At 42.6% G+C, this 21,411-nt stretch overlaps 1 protein-coding gene across 7 annotated transcripts in view; it reads right to left on the bottom strand.

Moving 5' to 3' along the window:
* Positions 1-21,411, bottom strand: part of LRRK1 (leucine rich repeat kinase 1) — a 78,553-nt gene that overhangs the window by 35,854 nt on the left and 21,288 nt on the right. For 5 of the 7 annotated variants that reach the window (XM_054077242.1, XM_054077244.1, XM_054077243.1 and 2 more), the window contains 10 exons: positions 19,735-19,898; positions 18,703-18,874; positions 16,269-16,448; positions 15,601-15,749; positions 9,577-9,803; positions 8,941-9,068; positions 8,513-8,676; positions 7,677-7,814; positions 3,614-3,726; positions 2,425-2,501 (listed from right to left, as the gene is read on the bottom strand). In XM_054077242.1, coding sequence (XP_053933217.1) covers positions 2,425-2,501; positions 3,614-3,726; positions 7,677-7,814; positions 8,513-8,676; positions 8,941-9,068; positions 9,577-9,803; positions 15,601-15,749; positions 16,269-16,448; positions 18,703-18,874; positions 19,735-19,898 — 1,512 coding nt within the window. Of the gene's footprint in view, positions 1-2,424; positions 2,502-3,613; positions 3,727-7,676; positions 7,815-8,512; positions 8,677-8,940; positions 9,069-9,576; positions 9,804-15,600; positions 15,750-16,268; positions 16,449-18,702; positions 18,875-19,734; positions 19,899-21,411 lie in introns of those variants that run through there. The other 2 variants (XM_054077247.1, XM_054077249.1) reach the window with 2 other exon arrangements.

Below are 21,411 nucleotides of genomic sequence, written 5' to 3'. Positions count from 1 at the left end.
GCAGATTCTGAGTCTCTGATTAGGAAAATACAACCAGCACCATCTGCTGCCTCCATGGTCAATAAAAGCAGCTCCCTGAGATGTGAGACACACTCTCCCTGAAGGATAGGACAGTAGCACTTCTACCAAGATCTTCACTTACAGAAAAGACTTGAGGAACTGTACCTAGACTTAGCTGAAAAAGAATAAAATAAACAAAAGAAAATGGAAGAGGTTTTCTCAGGAGAAAAATCCCCAGTTCTAATATTAACAGCACTTTGAGCCCGAGTTATGATCAGAAAAGGAATAAGATAGAGCCCCACTGTCTGTGTGGGTGTTTTATATACGTGACAGGACTGCATGGTGTGGGCAGAGTGTCACAGTCCGCCTTTGAGTTTTCAAATAAAAAAATCGTCTTTGGGATTATTTTAGAACAGCAGGCTTATTCATGGATTCAATTGACTTCCTTTCTGGCTCATCGCTGGACTTAAAACTTTTCATTGTTCCTCTTCAGTATGCACCTAGGTACAGACAGATTTAGTCACTCCTGGGCACACAGGAGCAAACACCTAAAATAGTAGCAATTTTCTCAATCCACCAAAGAGTCCCAGGCAGAAAGGAGTGTACTATATTGGAAGCAAGGTTGAGGTGTTTATGAATTGCAATTATTTATTCATGAGTTATTTATGATTTCTCTGGCTCGAGCTCAAGTTTTCTTTTTGAAAAATGTAGAAAAATTAAAACTAATCCCATCTAGAAAACATATTTTTTGATGCCTAAATGCCACCAACACCACATGTGTGTGCAAGAAGTTATTCTGAGATTTATCAATCATGTATATGATTGTCCATAAATTATTCCATTCAAATAATCTAGACTTGAGTAAAGAGCTTTGTTGGTAAAATCATATGGAAACCTGTCCCCCACCTCACTAGAAGACTTCTATGAGCAGCTGATGTACTCCAGCTTCTGTTTTCTCTTGATGTTCTTCAAATTCTTGGCCATATCCTTTAGTATCACCAAACTATACTTGGCAGAGGCACAGAGAGAAAAAGATGAGCTCACCTTGCTATGTCTCTGTGGAAATTCTACTGTGGCACTAGCCAGGTGGGCTACTCTGCACCCTTCTGCAACCTGAAACAACCTCACGGAGGTTGAAATTGCATCAGAATACAATGTGCCAAGGCTTTTCAAATGGCACTAATGCAGAGTCCATCCTTTCCTCTTTTATGTGGAGGGGTTATGTTGGGTTCGCAGCATGCAGAAATTTCCATTAGGGCAGCAATTCCCTTTTATAGCTGGTTTTAGCCGCCTTTGCCCTCTACTCCTGCCCTTCTCTCCCTGTTGGGAAATGCTGCTGCAGCATTTCACCAAGAAGCTCTGAGAATATGTCAGACTTCACAGATTCACAAGATTCAGACTCTTTTTCCAGTTCATCCAGGATTTCACACATGTCATGGTATTCCACTTCCTGCTTGCAAAACAATGCAAACCAATCCTTTGTGCTCCATAAGGTGCAGATACAGGACTTGCTGCATAGCAGCACCTACTTCCACAGACAGAAAAATGAGGATTAGCCTTGCCAGGAGGCCCAGGTAGAGCCTCTGCCTCCCAGATAAGCAGAGTGGAGGTGAGGACTTCCAGTCCTAACCTCTACCTATGGCCCTGCTTGGTGCATTTGCCACTTCTACCTATTCATGTATTCAGTTTTCAGGGAAACTGAAGAACGATTTTGCTGCAGGAGGGCCTCTCCCTCCCACGAGCAGCTGAGGGCTGCTTGGATGTGCGTCACAAAGACGCCAGCTTTATTCTACTCTGCGATTTGCAAAGAATGCTTTAGAGCAAGCCATTCTTCAGGCAGCCGAGAATGAGAAAGCTCTCCAAGTGCTTTAAAATAAAACAAACAAACAAAAAGAAATGCAGATGAATCCCACAGAGAGCAGGAAGCAGTGCAAATATCTTCAGATATTCCTTTGTTCTCTCTGGGATTTTACATGCCTTAATCCAGGACATCTCTTCTGCTCTGCCCCAAATCATGGGTACGAATCACAGAGACAGGGGAAAACAGGCAATTAACAAATTCAGCAATGGGAACAATCCTAAGAGTAATAAGACTAATTATGGGTTAATTTCCATTCAACATAGCAGTTAGTACTCTGGTTAAAAAGAATAAACTTCATGGAGAGAAAAAACACTCAGGGAAAGAATCAGGTTTCGCTTATTCTTCATCTTTCTATATTGATGGTACCAACCAGCTGCACCATTTCTTTAGAAACATTTTATCTAAACATATTTCCTTTTAATTTAAACGCTGTTGCACTTAAAATTGCAGATGAATTTACACTGATTTCCCTCCAGCCAAACTCCACAGACTCCTGCTCCTTCATAGCTCACCCGACACTCTCAGCACTTGCTTCCCCACATTTGCACTGCTGCGTGCCTTACCTGCCTCTGGGCCACAGCGCACCCTGCTCTTCGTGGTGAAAAAGGGAATCCGCTTTGTTTTAAATCCCTCGTCACTCCTGCGGGTCAAACAAAATGGGGACATGTGGAGAAAAGAGCTCGGATGCAGCAGTTGAGAACCACATGCCCAGGATACTGCATGGGTGCAGAGTTTGGCTTCACTCAAGGCACAGCTCTTTACGAGTTCCTGTCTGTGTTTGAGAGATGGGATCGAAACCCGCTGCGCTATCACAGAGCTAGACGCCACCAACACTTGTCCAGGCCCTATGGTTTTCTTCTGGCAAATTAACAGAGCTCTGCAAGGCAGTGCTTTCAGGGTGAGAGCACTTAACCCCCGGCTGTATGGGTGTCAGGGTTAAGTAGGCTGTCAAACAGCAAACTGAACAAGCTCAAGCTTCAGCAGAAATGCTGGAGAACCGACCTGCTGACATTCCCTGCTCCAACCAAAGAGTTTCTGACACGAGGACCCAACAACACAACTCTGGAAATGCACTGAGACATTCAAAACTCAGTAATTTGTCTTCTGCAACTAACACAGCAACTCACAAGGACTCCAGAAAATTTGCTGGACAGGCATCAAAATGAGAAGACAGAAATATGACAATTCCATGCAGTTCTGGAAAAGATAAGGGACCTTTAACTCTTTATGATAAGCACCCCTATTGTAATTTCTAAACTGAAGAATACCACTCTTTTTTTGGATGACCTTATTAATGTCACTCTTCTCTACAAGCTTGCAGCTGGTTACACTTCCATTTAAAAAACAAAGATCTTTCATTTTTTCCAAAACATTACTCCCACACTCACTACAAACTGCACTCCAGCCAGATGGTTTATGGTTAAGATTTGCTCCCCACAAACTAGTTTTTTGTAGTGATGAACCACACACTGGGTTAAAGAAATTTCTACATGCTCTGAAATTAAACTGCCATTATCAGTAGTCTATCCACTTAATAAATGATAGCATGCTGAATGCCCAAAGAATCAGTAAAGGATAATTCATCACTGTCACAGACACACAATATACTTAGAGACACGGTATGTGGATATCAATGCCTTCTATGCAGGTAATTAATTCACTACTGACACCCTTTGTATCACACGAGGGATTGGGTTTGCTATTATTTCTTCAGCTATTGTTTTCTCAACAAAATTTGAAAGAAACACTTACTTTCCAAGTTGGTTTTTTGAAAGATCCAGTGATTTAAGTTGTTTGCAATTCCACTTATCTTGTGAAGGCAATGTACCTAGCTGGTTTCCCAGCAGCTTCAGGGACACTAAAGCCTAAAAGAGGTAGAAGACAGAATCTATCACACACACAGAAAGAGTTTTTTTAGCACGGCTATTAAGTAACAGAAACATGAAGAAAGTACATCTTATTCATCAGAACATCCTGTCCATGCTGCCTAGCATGCAAACATTTCCTTTTTGTCTCCTGCAAGTATATTTCCTGCACAAAGCAACACCATTATTAGTTCTGTGACATTATTAGTCTACTTGCTGACAGATTCAATTGGAAACAACCCATTTAAGAGGACATTTTACTTTCAGTGATGAAACCTTTCCAAATGGAAAAGAACAGTATGATTTATCTACACAGTATGCCACATACGGATGAGAAGTCTTGTATGCGTGTGCAGGCTAGTGTTGAGAGTGGGCTTACACCTTTTGTATATGCATAGGATCAACATGTAAACGTGAACTATTTCACACAGGAAAACTTTTAATTGCTGTGTTATTACATGTCTATTAAAATAGAAAGGATTTGTATTAACTTTCCAAGATTTATAGAAGTTACCTATGTACTTTTTTCCCCTCACACCAGAGCTGGAAATTTTAGAAACAAGAAATGAAGCTGATTTGTACAGTTAACACTATGCAGAGAGGACTCAGCTGCAAATACCATGAGTAAGGTCAAACGCAAGCTCTACTTTAAATTTAACTGAAACATAAAAGGAAAAAAATGCAGTTCTCATTTAGATTTGTAAAGTTTATGCTCTTCCATCTGCTGAAAAGTAATGTCAAGGCTCAAACAATCATTTTCATTTGCTTAAAAATCCAATTTTCCACTGAAAATACTTCTATGTAGAATGTTCAACCAGGTTCATTCTGCAAGCCCCCCCGCCCCCCGAAAACCAAGATAAGCAGAATGTCAGCTGAATTATCTTGTGCCACAAGTACAGCACTATTAATGAATTATCATGTTTTACCAGCAGAGACTTCAGCTTCAAGTGTGTCAAATGTTTTATCCGCCCCACATAATATAAAAGGTTTATGCCCCTTTTCATCAAGCAGGATTAACAATGTCTCACGAAGCCAGTCTGTTGGCCTTCCTCCCCTTTTCTCAGACTGGAAAAATAGGAGGTATCCACGTGACATAAACGATGGACAACAAGCAGTTGCTGGAATGGCAATTCTCACGCCAAACGCTCCCTCTAGTGATATGAGAGGGGCAGCAGTGGGCATTGCTGGGGCCTGGGCAAGGTAAAGTGAAATACAACACTGCAGATACGCAGAGCCACGCGCTAGAGGAAAGGGCTGGAAAACCGTGCAAACTATAAACCCCCTTCCTGTCACTCGAGTCTTGACAGGCAACGCTTTTATCATCATCAGTCTTCCACTGGCTCGAACCTCCCGCTGGAAGGAAGACCCGGTCCTCCCTTGGCGCCTGGTGTTGAGCTCTCTCCAAGTACCAGCATGGGGGCTGTTCAATGACAATGCTTCAGACTTCTCCCCTAAAATATCCCTCAGCACGGGCGGGAGGAAAGAGAGGCTAAACGTTCCAGAATTAGCACAAACTTTGTTCTGTGTGGTCTAGCTGGGGTGCTTAATTTTCAGTCAACTGTATCCATGTTACATGTCCCACAAATGCTGACAAAGGCCACTCTCCAGGAGAGGAGAAAGCCTGGTGAGATTATATGCAATGCCTATGCGCCTGCTCCACAGGGGGAAAATTAGTGACTTTCAGCTGGCTGCGGCTCTTCATGACTATAATTCTGTAGATCGCTACTCCTCGTTTTGCAATTGCCTTCTCTCTCTTCTCTAACTTCTCCATTTTTGCTGCCTTTCAGAAGAGAATGAGTGCCTCCAGAAGTGAAACAATGGTAGCAGCAGACAGCTTCCTTCAAAATTACCACCACAGCATGTGAAAAGGGCTCCGCTGTGTTAAATTATACCAGAGGAAGAACTACAGCATCCAGATTAGACTACCTTCGTCACCTGTGACGTGGAAAGGCTGACCAGAGTCTAACTTGAATACTTCCACCCAGAGGGTTTCAGGTCTCTTCAAGAGAAGCAAACTAGTCTAGAGAACTAAGAAAAGGCTTGGAGCATGTGCAGTTGGTTCCCTTAGATGGCAAAAAACAGGAAGGTTGAGAAGGCCTCCACTTTCCTCAATATCACATTTCTAGTACATACATCATATTAATGACTGAGCTCATCCTGGACTTCAGACCCTTCCAAGCAAAAGCCAGTGATAAACTGCATGTCACAGAATCACAGAATGGTGGAGGCTGGAAGGCACCTCTGGAGATCAAGGAGTCCAACCCTCTGCTAAAGCCCAGAGCAGGTCACACAGGAACACACCCGAGTGAGTTTTGAATGTCTCCAGAGAAGGAGATTCTACAACCTCTCTGTTCAGTGTTCCACCACTCTCACAATAAAAACGTTTTTCCTAATGTTCAGGAGGAACTTCCTGTGCCACAGTTTGTACCCTTTGCCCCTTGTCCTGTCGCTGGGCATCACTGAGAAGAGTCTAGCCTTATCCTTCTGACACCCTCCATTTAGATATTGATAAAATCCTCTCCTCAGCCTTCTCTTTTCCAGGATTTTCCCACCAGCCTAAGTCAGAGACATGTTGTCGAGTCACAGGCCTCCTCTGCTTCCAGCTCTTCCCAGGGAAAAGACAGTTCACTGCTGTTCCTACATGATAATGCAGGAAACATAATATGCTTCCCACATTATCTGTAGGAATATGTTATTGCCCATTTCCCACATCTATTTCTGGAGAGGGCTGGAGCATGAGTGAAGCCCTATTCACTGACACAAACTCTATAGCCAAGCAGCAACCGGAGCCAGAGCTGATCTAGGCACGGGCTTTCACCTTCTACTTACTCACCACACTCTAGTCCTTGGAGGAATAAAATTACAGTTTATTTCTTTTATGAAGGTAAGGTGGAAGATATATAGATAAGAATCAGCATCATTTAAGGCAGCCAAAGCTTACTAACTTTGAAGACAGACCATCAGCAGAGATTGCACTGAGGTCTTCTCTGATTCCCTGCAGCACAGCAGCATCCAAAGAAATGTGCCCTTGAAGCACCATCTAGTGTTTAATGTCTGTCATGGTAGCTCCCATCCACCGCGATTATGTTTACTCCATTCAGAAGAAAAAAATTCCAGAGACAACAGTCCATAGGACCAATTCTGTTTCAGGAGAAATACCAATTGAAAACAAATGGCTACCAGAAAGCAAAACCAAATGTGCAGGGATCCTTAAAAAAAACTGAGGAGCAAACAACCATTAGCACTCTGGCAGCAGATCTGCAAGATCCAAACTGGACATGAGTATGAACCATCACTTCAGCATCCTCCCCACAGAGGCCAGCAGTGCAAATCATGAAACTTCTGCACAAAGATTTACTGTTTCTATCTTCATGACTCTGAGTATGAATCTGGAAAGGAAGCTAGGAGGAAACCTCCAAGTTCTGCTTCATTTCATGTCAAACCACGTGAAACCACAAATTCTGAAGAATTCTATGGATTTCTGATGCTGACTGGAAAGTATTATTTAATCTGCACAAGCTTAAAGATAAGAGAGGTGCCAACTAGCATTGTTTAGGGCTTTTCAGCATAGAAAGACTAATTACATAACACTGGTGTGCTAGATTAAGAAAAAACAAGCTATTTGTGAGCACAGCTGTATTTCAATGATTACAGCTTGCAGGTACGATACAGGTGGTGTCTTCCAAACGGTGCTCCCAAAATCTGATAACCACAGACATCCAAAGAGCTCTCAGAAGACTTGGGTCAAAAGATAAATACCATATCACACTGGACAAGGGCCTGAATGTAGTCATACGGGGGTTATGGGCTGCTCAGAGGCTCTGTGCAATTGCTGTGTTCATCAACTTGAAACAACAGGTAGTCTCCTACCTTAACCAGGCAGCCACTGCTATGACTTCAAGGGCTGAGTAGGTATTAAGAGAAGTATTGTGAAGTAGGAAGAAACTTACTTCAAGCTGGAAGAGTCCTGGTGGCACTTCTTTTAGGGAGTTTTCAGAAAAATCCACTTCTCTGAGGTGATTTTTCCAGAAAACAGTAAATGCATCAGGCAGGAATTCCAGCGCGTTTCTAGATGCCTTACAACATTTCTGGAAAACATAAAATAAACAAAATCCACACAGTATTAATCATCTTTTTAAATAATGAGGTAGATCAGCTGTCACATGTTTAAGACATAAATAAATTAATTCTCTTTCACTATTTTGATCTAGATAAATTAACATGCACGCAGGCACCTAGGATTTGTTGAGGGGATGCACTCTCTTAATTGATGGGCAAATTCTTTGGTGGTCAAAAAATATTTCGAAAGTTATTTTGAGAATTATCCTCATTTGCTTTTCAACCATAAACAAACGCTCCACCAAAACATACTGTTCTCCCGCTGTTCCTGCAACAAGGAAGGATAAAGTCACAGTGACAGGTGGACATAAATGCCCTAGTCAGACATGGGTTTGGGCAAAGTTAACTCTGAATAAAGGCTGAGTCCTCTGTGAAATGATCCTAACAATACTTTTGCTCGTATGAGCTATGGAGGAAACACATACATCCGTATAAGACGCTTCTAGAAGTTTCCCACCAATATCATCAACATGGTGAGAACAGGGTAGAACCTCAGAAAGATTGATCCGAGATCCATAAACTGAATCAGGCAGGGGCACTCATACAGAAACAGAACAGCATTTTAGTCTAAGAGGCCTGACAGCTTTATAAATATCACAGTATATTTTTTTTGCATCATTTCAACAGCTTTTTCAGCCTCTGACTCTGTTAGAGCAGTATGACTTACCAAGGGGCAGGCCCAGGGATCTGGAAACACTTTCAGCTGATTTCTGGAAGCATTCAGTATGTTTAGGGACTTGAAGCAGTATAGAAAAACCGTTGGAAGTTCCACCAACCTGTTGTCAGAGATGTCAAGCTCCTGCAGCTTCCTTAAACCAATCCAATTAGTTGCTAGAAAACATGAAACGTTGTGGACTTAGTGTAAGCATGACAGCAGTCTGACCCAGCAAGATGATGCATACTTGCTTGATAAGAGCCAAAGGACTTAATGAGTGCTAAAGAAGAACCAGGTCCTTACACATCCTTTGGACAGAGGATTGAGAGGTGCTAAGCATCTCTAGCTAGTATTGCCTTTAAGTCATTATTATAACAATTTGGGGTTCTCCCTTATAGATCAGGCCTTGAAAGATAAGCATAGCACTGGACTGTACATACTGTTTTCCTCGTCAAATAACTTCTCCATATAGTTTTTGGAAGCGATGAGTTTTTTAAGGTTTTTAAGATGTAGGAATCCAGAAGGGAGAGTAGAGAGCCTGTTGCTGGATACGTCGACCTCAAGTAACCTGTGAGTACAGAAGACGATCAGTCAGGCGCTGATAAAATGCTAGCAGATTCCTGTTGCCATAGTCATCTCTTTACCTGGACATCTATAGCTCTGAATGAAAGCAGCTGGAAAGCACTTTCACAAGGCAAAGCAAAAAATCCTATTTATAAAATTAACCCTTCCAGGGAGATCTGGATAGACAGCACAACATGTAATAGATATGAGCTAGCAAATGTCAATCTGAGTCAACTCAGGGGTTACACTTGGAGGAGCAGGGCTCACCAGAACTGGAGAAAAGCAGAAGCAACATGAGACAATACAGAATTAAAAGTCCCTACAACTGACCTCACAACTAACTTGGAAACACTGGGAATGAAAAGACCAAATCTTAAGTTAAACCTTGCAGCAGACAGAAAATAAACCAAGAAGTTCCTGCATATGCTCTTCACTTACGCAGTTTCACACTAGCACAACTGACTCATTTGCACCTGCGGGTTCAGTTTGCTGTAAGCATCCAGCGCACACACCTTGTACATATAATCTCATCAGATGACTGTACACTGGGTAACTCTGTCAGCCGATTGTCAGCCAGGCTGAGCTTCCTGAGGTTTATCAGGCCCCATGGTATCACGGATGGAAGGGAGACCAGGCAGTTGGCAGAGAGATCAAGCTCTGTTATCTGACAGGAGATATCAATCAGCCAGTCTAGATCCACCCAGGGAAGTTTGAGGTTTGACCAGTTCACACACAAAGCCTGGAGATGTCAAAGACAAAACCACGTTAGTGAAATCCCAATCACTCTCAGCCTGTGTCACACTGTTTGGAATCTGGCAGATCAAAGCACAGACCATAAACATTTTGCTCACTTTCCAATTTGCTTCTAGGAACTGACTCAGCTGAAATCATGCCTGGATATCAGCAGCTCCATGATCTCACTCCAAAGACCATGAGCAAGTACAAGCACAGGACCTGGACTCCTTCATCACTCCATAAAGCAGCTCCAGTGTGCCCCACTAAGGGTGAGCTGCCCTTGCCTGAAACCAGTGCTCCTCTCTGAGAGCTGGACAGACTCTAATGGTTTGTTCATCCAACAATGTGCCGCGAGTTTCTACGGGGCTGGGCTCCCTGCCTTCCAAGACGCATTTGCACGCTACACTAGGAGCAGATCATGGAAATCCATCTTAAACCTAGACTTTGCAGCCCAAATTTCACCCTTGGACAGGGCTTGCACTGCTGTTCAGACCTCCAAGGGACTCTGAACACCAGTGGAGACCAGACTGCTCCAGAGCAACCCCTGCAGAGCAGTCGATCTCTGGAACACTTGTTGATCATTGCTTGTGTATCTGCAGAGAGGACAGGGACAGACCTGATGAGTCTTTTATTGATGTCTTATGAGGAGGCCCGTAACTGTAATAATTAAGATACACTCGGGCACTGCTCTTCCACCTTCAACCTTCCAATCACAAGCAGCCAAACCATTAATTTCAGTAATTGTATTAATTTTATATTCCTGTTGATTTTAGGTTTTGCAAGGGAACATCGGAGAAAGGCAAAGAAAGGCAAATGGTCTCTTGTAAATCATTTATTTCTAAACACCCGGAGTTTCCTCAGTATCATTTAGCAAGACATTTTAGTATCTGAGAGACGGGATTTTGGCAGTTGCCTCTTTTCTAGACAACATTCTGCTGCTTTTGACAGTAGGATGAGGAAGTAGTTTTATCCTATTCTGGAAGAAAAACAGAAGTTGTTGTGAAAGACATAACTACTTGTTTCAGGCCCCACATCAGACAAAAGTAAACATGAACACATAATGGTCACCAATGCAAGTAAACAACCCAAGGCTTCATTTTCAAGATCATCTCATTGCATTCCAATGAGATCTATGTTACAAAATACACTAATATTTAAAACATTAGTCCCAAAACGTTTTCATAAGCTCAGTGTTTTTGACATTACTCATCCCAGAGACAGACTCAATGAAGTGAGATTCTCCACCAGGAGGCAGCAAGGACTCCACAGCAAATTTAATTTCCTTTCTAGTTCCCAGTATTCAAGATTTTTAACCCCAAACAAAATTAAAAGGAATATATTCTGGGAAGGGAGAGAAAGAAAAGGGAGAGAAAGAAAAGGGAGAGAAAGAAAAGGGAGAGAAAGAAAAGGGAGAGAAAGAAAAGGGAGAGAAAGAAAAGGGAGAGAAAGAAAAGGGAGAGAAAGAAAAGGGAGAGAAAGAAAAGGGAGAGAAAGGTCTATCTCAGATGCCTATTTGAGTCACCATCTTGGGCTCCCTAGGCTCTGTTTCCCAGACCATATAATGGGACAGTAACATTTCCTCTTCTCCCAGGGGAACCAGGAGCAAAAATACACTACAGACTCCAGCTCCCTCTTTTCTCTTCCTGCTTAATTAAACTGCAGTCAACAAAACTGCAATAAAAATATAATAAACCAGAAAACAAGAACTGATGGTGCTCATCCCCTCCCTCAGTTCCTGCTCCGTTTCAAGATGATGCTCTTTACAATGGACCCATGCTCTTATTTCAATACAGAAAAGTATTTATCTTTTAGCACACTGACCAATACAGTAATAAGAAGATCTACAGCCTGCCTTTAGTAGGCGCAAGGACCATGCATCTCTGCTGCTCCTCATTTCCAACTGATACTCATTGCTGTTTTGCATCTAGATTGCTGTGTATCATTTACCTCAGAACTGCAGAGCCATGGCCTCAGGGTACTTAATGTGATAGAAAGATACCTGCAGAATTCAGATAGTGACTTCTAAAACCACAGACAGGATTATGAAATCCAACACCTGCTATGAACGCCACAGGGTAAGTGCCTTCAACTCCTCAGCAGCTTTTTGAATCTCAGCAGTAAGTGCCTTGCCCTCAGTCCTTTTCCCCATCCAGAGCCAAGGACCGACAGTGTCTCTTCCACCCGAGTACTGCAAACTGGAGGATCAGCCAAGCCCCTTCACCTCTTAGGACACTGGATCAAATTCACCTTGGTGCTCCTAACCTGATGTCAGTGGAGTTACCTTAGGGCTTTACTTGGCTCAGCACCCTGCAGTGAAAACGTAATTAAGTAAAAGAAAGCCTGACAGCAACGCCACGTAGAAAGAGGATTTCCTTCCCAGCTCATACTTAATCATCTCCACTGTCTTCCCAGAAAAGTCTGTTTCTTCAACGCCAAAGGTCTGCGATGCTGAACTGGCAGAGTTCAGTGATCAGCTCACCCCTCTGGCACTGCCTGGCGAGCCCTGAGCTCGAAGGAGAGAGGGACAGTGTTCCCACACAGGCTCTTAGCTCCTGGGCATGACCTGACTCTGGGCAGCTTACTGCTCTTCAGAAAGCCTCTGCAGACTCCTCTCTCCTGCCAAGGGAAGAATTTCTTATTATGAGTCCTGAAAAATAAGTGGAAATCTACTGCAGCGATGTCAAGGGATGCACTAAGGAAGACAAGGGATTGGAAACTGTGCAGAAGCAAGAAACCCAGCTGCTCTTGGGGAAAAAGATGAACTATAAATACAAGAAGTACTTACTTAGATTTGAGACCTTTTGGTAAGGTGATTAAAAAAGGCTGCTGTGCATTTCTACTAAATGATATGACATTCCCCAACAGAGCCTCACTCTTGCTGTAGACGAGATATTCTGAGGACAGTGATCTAATTCCTCCATCAATAAAGTTGCTGTGAATCTTGAATGAAACTGCTGCAGATTTCTTTACTGATGGTGACGCAACTGAGATTAGCCAGGCAATGGATAAAAGAATCAGATCACACATGCACACATATATTTGTATGGGGAAAATGCAGCAGTTTAAGCTCTTTTCTAGTCTGTAATGGGGAAAAAATATATCTCACACTGCACACTGGAAAGTTACATGCTGGCTACACCTATCAAAGTCTGGAATCTGTGCCCAGCCACCTTACTGCAGGGGCTCTTTTTGGCATCTGTTACCTGTTCCTGTAAAAAGGGAACACTTCCTCTCTTTAGTAAGACAGTGGTTTGCTGTGGGGATGAATTTATGCCAGAAAAGGGGAAAAAAAGGAGAAACAGATATTAGAAAAATGAGATGTAACTCCTCTTTTCTCAGAAATGCAGCACTACGTGCAGAGCAATAGCTGCCTGGAAGGTGTGGCACCTAAATCAAGCTCTCCAACGACATTTTACGCATAGCTGGTAGCATTCACCATTGTAAAATCAACTGGAGGTCAACTGTGCAGTGTTTTCACTTAAAGAGATCACAGACAGGACAAAACCTTTCGAAGTTCTGGAGTCATTCTGAAATGACTGGTGCTTGGTCTGCCCTGTCCAAGATGAGAGACTTTCTAACATCCAGCTGGCTGCCATACACATCGCAGTCTCCACACAATCCTCTTTTGCTTCTTCACAGTGCAAAATGCATCACCTTACTTACATAAGGAGACTTATATTCACGAACCGTGTGAGATGTGAAGAAAGCACTGAGGCAGCTTGTTTGCAGCTGCCATGAAGTTGTGTGTTAAAAAATGATTAAGGTATGTGACTATCACTTTCCAGACACCTCAGCTCTGCAGACAAACTAGGACAAATTTTCCCGACTTTGGCCCAGTCAGCCAAAATGAATTCAAAGCAAAAGCATGAAATAAGCAAACATATTAAAAATAAACAGCTACGAGAAGAATCAAGGTCACATTTCTGGGTCTGATTTTTTGGTTTTCCTTTTTCGTTTAAACCAGGCCTTTCTGGCAATTAGCTGATGTTTTAAAACTGCTCTCTTCTTCACTCAGGGTGTGACAGCAGCAAAGCTGATTCATTTTTACAGCAGCTAAGTTAAATACTGCCAGCAAATTCACATGAAAAACAGACCTCTTCCCTGTGATTCAAATATTCATTCCAAGTTTACTCAAGCTGAATTATCCAGTTAGTTGCATTTTTTTTTAACTTCGGAAAGGCATGTAGTTTTATCAAATCTTATCCAGAAACATCTAGGATTTAGTTTCTTTTTGTACACCTGTCAACAAAACTATGAATCCCACAGGGAGGCCTCTAAATCTGCTGGTTGAACCTAATGAAGTCAAGCTCATATGTGTGAACTGCAGCCCCTAACATGCACAGTATTGTCAGGAATCCAGTGAGGCAGGGTTTTGGCAGGAAAACAGAACGGAGAGGTTTGTAACACTATGAAAACCTCTCTGCTTATTTTTACTTAACACCAAAGCAGAATCAACACTCCACAACATTATGAGCTGAGCAAACAGATACTCAACAGGCAATGGGATTCATGCAGAAAGAGCCTTGATCGAAAAAATGCCCTCACAAGTTTTCACTGCACAGTTTTTATGACCTGATGAAAACTGTAACTATTTAAAGCTCAGGGCTCTGACGTTCCTATTCAACAGCGGCGAATCTGAGTGGAAAACCAGAAAATGCCTGATCACTAACTTGCTGGATAAGAGTAGAAATAATATTCAATACTGTATGCTTCCCTACAAAGCAGCAACACTGTGTGTGCTGCGAGACATTTTTCAGTTCTGAATAAAGGAGACTTGGATAATGGAAATAAAGGGAACGAAGAATACAGCCTAGTTATACAAAGATATGGGATAATAATGAAATGTAATAATACTCTGCATAAAAACAATGCCATTCATTTGTAGTTCTCATGTATTAAGCCTTCCAGCAGCTGTGAGATGCGAGGAATTTAAATCTCCCCATTTTACAGTAGAAGAAACAGGGATGCAAATGAACTACCAAAATTGTCAAATTGCTGTCAATGGCCAAGTAGTGAACTGAGTTCTTGCCAACCTGAAAAGGCTTCAACTGCTTTTTGTCAGCCTCTGTGTCCTATCAAAAACCCTTTCTGTGGGACAAGCGCAGCTCAACTAATATCATCTGACCACACACAAGACTCTCCATGCTGCCCCAGAAAGCCAGATCTGTCCCAAGGGAGCGACAGTAAAGGCTACCAGACATCTTTTACTAAGGAGGATCTGAAGTAGGGAAGATGTTTTGAGCAGATGTGAGCTTGCTCTACTTATGCTCCATGTTAACAAAAAGCCACATGAGCCTATTTGTATGGGCTCTACCGAAGCTATCAGACATATGGGAAGAGGTTTGCGTGCTCAGCTCTGTGCCACGCTAACACTCTGGAACACTACAGAGCTTGTGGCATTACCTTGCAACCAGAATGCACAATAGAAACCTAAATGAAGTGATTATCCTGGAGTCACAGAAGAAATCTGTGGTAGTGCTTATTTCTCTGGAAGATTGTGAGCACAAAGTCAATGCCTCTTTTCCACAGCATATGCCTGGTTCACACGCTGAAGTTAAAATTGCCAAGCAGAAGCTGCCACAGACAGCGTCTTGCACAATGATGGCCCATGTTTTACACCTTGCAATTCAGCGCTGGCATGAAAGCCACTTTCACAGCTTGTTCTCTAAATGTAGCAAACCACAAGGCTCTTAGTTGAGAAGAAGAGTCACCAGCCACATGGTATACAAAGACAAATATTAATTATTAACTTGATGCTCCTTTAGAAGAATGTCTCTTGAGAAATATAAGTGGTTACTTACTGGTTTTGCTGGAGCACTACCTGGTAGCAGGCTCGTCTCAATGAAATACTTCCTCAGAAGGTGTTTGCTGGATTCAGGACTGTCCATCAGGATGTAGGAACAAAAGAAAGCTCCGTTCCGTAACAAAAACACAGCTACATCTTCATTCCCTTTAGAGAAAAGACAGATTGTCTGCTCTCTTCTTCCCATGTAAATGAACCAGCCAGGAGCTGAACAGAAATCCTGGGAAATAACCACTTCTGAAAAAAAACATGGGGGTGTGCAAAAAGGGAACTGAACTGTATAAAGACTGTCTCCTCCAATGACAGGATTTAGTTGGGTCAAACTGAGACAGCAAAGACACTATGTAAAACCACTGGCCCAAGATCTTTCTTTTTTGTCTTCCCCCCTATTTTTGAAGGGTCTTTTTCCTAGGAGTTGAAAGAGGAAAGGTCAGCCTCTTAGCATTTACAGTAATGTAGCTTAGGAAGGCCCTGACTTAAATTTGGCTAAGACAAAAGATTCAGAGCCAATTATATTTTAGTTTTTCCACCTGAAAATCCAGAACAATTCCAGGCAAGTGAGTCCATAGAGATACCTTCCACAGAGGAACAACTGTTCCTCTGTAGCCCATTCTTTAAAAGGCATTGCAGAAAAGGGGCAAAGTTTTGAAGCATGCAAATACATACCTGCCTTTATAGCAGCATACAGGGGCAACCGTATAAGAACCGGAAACTCATTCTTCCTGACTGCACAGCTCTCTGGGTCGGCACTGTATGCACGAATTAGGAGCTTTACTATGTCCAAATGTCCCTGCTGGCAGGCAATGGCCAGCATCCAGTTCAAGAGTTGTTGGCAACTACTAGGACCTACCAAAAAGATACAGCATTTGACTTAATTGATGCCACCAGGCTGTGACGTGCAACGGTCATCCAGGAATAATGGCTGTGGAAAGAGTACAGGGTGAAGCCCCTGAGGACGAAGGAGCAGACTGCACTGCAAAAGTGTGTTACAGTAGAGCCCTGAGCTGGCCACGCACAAACTTTTAGCTTTGCTGAACTGTTCTTCCATTACCTATCCAGCTAACGGGCGAACTTTTTGACTGTCCCTGATCTAATCATGCATAAGCTGACAAGAGTGGAAGGATTCAAGGACGTCTGCTAGGCTGCCAGCAGAAAAAACAAACATCTAATCCCAAACATAAGTGGCAGGGGAGGACCAGGACTGTCTTTGCATCCAGAGACAACAGGCCTGATCCAACAGCTGTTAGATCCAAAACTCCAAGATAGGCTACTTCTTCCAAGTTCATGAGAGGGGATCCAAAGAACTGGGAAAACCAGCTGACTTTTCATGCTACACAAAAAAAGATCATTTCCCCTTGAAATGTTTCATTTCGGGTACATATCAAAGTTAGACAACAGTTGTTTAAGGGTAAAAGCTAAAATACCATGTTCTGGTTTCTGCATGAATTTGCTAATGTTTTAGTCATCCCAAAAAAGCTTTTTTTTCTGAATTAATGTTTTGCCTGTAGGACACTGCTTCCTCTAGGTGTGCATGATTCTGCGCATGTAAATAAATTCCCAGGACAGGATTATTTCTGCCACCAGTAAGCAGCCCTCAAATCTCCCCAGATTCACAGTATCACCTCCATTTACTTTACAAATTCACACCCCCTTTGAAATGCTTACAGAAACGTCCACAATCTACATGTCAACTTTTTTTTGCAGCTTCTTCACGTGGAAATTAGGTTGCTGTTTGCGCTCCTAACAACCTGATTGTAGCACTCACCTTCATGCTGCACAAAACAGGCACTACTTCAGCTGTAAGCCACAAGAAGTTTATACTGAGCCAGACAGAATCACTGCAGTGCCCCAGCCAAACTGCCAATTCATGCAATTTATTCCTAATCCCCGTGATCGGTTTCTATCTGAATTCACAGGAAAACAATGGGAAAGTCCTGCATACAATCTTGTGAAAGCTGCAGTTGGGTAGTGCATCTCTCCTGACCCCTCGAAGCAAGGGTTTAAGGGAAATCAGTTAGTTCTAAACCGAGCTAAGTTTCCAGAAACACTTAAGTCACTTTTCATTAGTGAGAGTCTTACATTAATATAATCTAATTTTTGCTACTAGGTTACAAAACCAGCATTATCAGCCTTTGTTCTGGTGGAAGGAAATACTAGGTTTAAGTGCATCCCCCACACTAGAACATTTCTTTTACTTATTAGTGCTCTAACAGTTTAAGAACATCAAACAAACAGGTTTCCCAGCAGGTTATTCCTGTTCTCACTGAGGTCACTAGCAGGTATTTAGCTCCAGTGAGGAGCTATATTCAGGCCAAATATTGCAGACGGCTAGCTTAGCTGTTGTGGTTACTGCAGTGTGTCTGAGGTCGAGACTGATTTGCCTTGGCTGCTGTGCAGGACCACCAGACTGAATCCATAGAGGGTCCCAGCAAGAAGAGAGCTGGCAGGCCCCCAGCATGATAAGAGAGCAAGACTCAAATACAAGTTCCTGGCCCTGACTCACAGTAATGATCCTTCCTGTGCCTTCCTCTCTCCTCAGCTGTCTTAAAAATTGCATGGTACTAAAAATACCTCTGTTCTGCTCTAAAATACTTTTAAATATAAAATGTAAATAAAAATACAATGGTTCTAAACAAAAAATTCCCCTAAAGTCAAATCAAAACACTAACAAGAGAGCACAGAACATGCTGCCAGCTGTGCACCCAAACCGTTACTTGCCAGACAGTCGTGCTGCTCTCTCACTCCCAGCACCACTGTGTCTGCCAGATCAGCAGAGTGGGATGATGCTGCTTCCTGAAAATTCCTTATTTTCTCTGTGAGGTCTGGGACGTTATTCAGCTGTGAGGGCTAACAGGAATGAATCGTCTAAATGGCATCTTCCTCCACTTCCAATTTGCAAACATGGAATATCTTTATGCATGTGGTTTACCCCCCATCAGGGAAGTTTTCTTCAAACACAGCAGAGATTAGATCCCTCCACACACTTTCCCATGACTATGTGCCTCCTTTTTCAAGCCATGTGAAAAAAAGCCTGCTTAAAGCTATAGCACACAGCTACCAAAAAGCCTGAGGAACAGCAGAGGCAACCTACTGTGCTTACCATGCAAGGAATCCAGCAGCTCTTTCACAACATCCTTATGTCCAAAATATGCAGCCACCACAGCTGCATTGTCATCATTAGGTTCTGTTGGCAACACCACTAACGCTTCCTTCAGTAAATACCTCACCGCCTGAAGATCTCCATACGCTGCTGCAATACCTAAAAGTTGGCACTGGCAAAGAAAACACAGAAAAATAAATTCTCCATAAAGGGATTGGGCAGAAAAAGAGAGCGGTTCTCAAGCCATGTATTGTGCCATATTTACTGTGCAAATGCACACCCACTGTCACTGTGGTTAACTGAGGATGTCACAAACACTAGCAGCTATTATAATAATTCCTGTCAATATAATTATATTAATTCTGGGGGGTTTGCTTTAAAGTTTTTTGGATGGCTTTACCACAAAAGTTCCAAGGAACAGAAAGGTGAGTGAAATCCATTTTTCATGGACCAATGGAAAAAGCACTTGCACAGCTCTGCTACAAGATGCCGTATTTACTCTTTTGGAGTATGCCTGGACTTGGCACGTAGGTAGCCTCCCAAATGCTAAGATAAGCTCTGTGCAAAGAGCAGGCTCCGAATGAGGGCTCTGAAGGCAGAGTAGTGCACAGAGGATACAGTTCCAAAAACAAGCAACAAAATGTTGCTGAGGGTCATTAACCACCTTTTCACTGACTGAGGAATACATTTTTTTGTTAAGTTTATAAATGTCTTCCTTTTGACGGGGAAAATTTTATTTCCCTGTTTTAGAGGCCACAGCACCAGAATCCCTCCTCGTGCAGCCTGCTGTCGTCCTGCGCTTCCCTGTGGTCTGTCTCGTCTTTCTGATCAGCGCTTTCAAGGGCAAGTACTTCCCTTGAGCATGTGTTTTTGAAGTGCCCCACACAACCGGCCATGTCTGGGACCCTACGGCACCAGCACAAGGTATATAATGGAATGGACTTCCTGCATGAGAAGTGGTGGAAGACAGCAGTTTGGCATTCTGGTTTCTTTCCCAATAAAATTCAAGAAAGGGTAGCAATCTAACCCTACCTTTTCCACTTGCAGTGCAGTCTCCTCGCATGACAACTTAATCAACTCTTGGGCCTTGCTGGTGTCACCAGCTTTGTAAGCATCTTGGATGCTTTCTGTCACGGGTGTCTGAATTATGGAGACATCGCCAACTGTGGACTGTTTGCCACCCATGTCCACAGTTCCTGCAGTAAAAATAGAAAAAAGGGGTCAGGAAGAAGTACCTTTTCATTGCTCATGCACAGCTGCAATGTCAATGCATCCTGGAAACCACAAAAAAGGGGGTGAACTATTTTTAGTGGAGTATTTACTGCACACAATTAAAAAATGAAGGAGAAACCTCAACACTCAGTTGCCTGATAAAAGAAAGTGATAACATATTAAAGTACTTTCCAACAGGGACATGAAACTAAAGGGACAGCGAGTTCCCCAACTGCTCTCAGAGGTGGTTTCCAAAGGACGGTGTGAAAGCTCATACACACACAGACACGTCCGCTCTGCGGCACCCTGCCACGCTCGACCTCCTGCTGCAGGAAAAGGGAAGGGAACAAATACGAGACTGGCACCTGCGATTCTTCTGAAGAAGTCAAGTGTCTGCAGGACCTTCAAAGCAATTTTTGTATTATTAGCCTTGCTTCAATCACCCTTCATTCACCTCCTGACAACAGTCTAATAAAACCCCACCATACTTCTCCAGCACTTTCAACAAGGACTTCATACACTCAATGAATGTTACAGAAGAGAAATTAGGAATATTTTTACACCAGGAATATAGAGTAAATGAGATTATGTAAAATGCCCAGTGTCACCCTGATCAATCCTGAAGAGTCTTCTAGGCTAGACTTTTTTTTTTTTTTTTGAAATGTCATCAGGAGCCAGAAGAGTTTTTACATGTCAAAGATTAAAAGCTGCAAACCATTAGAGAGGATGCTTGCGGTGGGTGGGTAAGGATGAGACAGCCATGACTTCTCACATCCGCCCACCCTCCCAGCTACCAGGACAAGGAAAGCTGCAGGAAAGTCCCTGAACTACGAGTAAGAAGTTCAGATCTTCTCCTGAATGGCATGCATGAGAGAGAGAAGAAACACTATTCACTTGAAAAGAGATGATTTCATACTCACTTTTCCCTACTAAACATAATTAATTGTTATTGCTTATTCGCAAATAGCTAAATAAAGCCCTGAAGCCCACAGGTTTTCACATATGTTAACCAGGATTTTTTTCTAACAGACACATCTGACATGCAGGGCCTGGTTTAATGCAGCCTGGAAAAAAGAAATAAATTTGGACCAATCTATAATCATCAGTAAATATCGTTGAATAATGCAGTCTGAATCACCACTATATACTGACTAACACTTCTCATCAATTATTCAAATGAAGCTCAAATCACTCAGACATCAGAGACGGCTCCAGAGATTCATGCCATTAAAAATGTGCCCACATCAATAACCTTTCTCAGATGATGCAGAATGTGTGAAGGACAAGCAGCAGAAATCAAGGCAGATGAATGTGGTGTCAAATTACAGCATAGTAAACAGCATCTTTGAGTTCATGTTAATGGGTGCAGTGCCTTCATAATTCTGTAGTTTAGGGGGTATCCGGGAAAAGAAATACATCCAGCATTCGGTCCAGTCTTTCAGAGCAGACCACTCACCTGTAAGGCATCCCTAAGAATACTGCATATGATTTAATTCC

Source organism: Cuculus canorus, chromosome 12, assembly GCF_017976375.1.
Source record: "Cuculus canorus isolate bCucCan1 chromosome 12, bCucCan1.pri, whole genome shotgun sequence".
NCBI lineage: Eukaryota > Metazoa > Chordata > Aves > Cuculiformes > Cuculidae > Cuculus > Cuculus canorus.
This window is presented reverse-complemented; position numbering and strand designations above follow the sequence as displayed.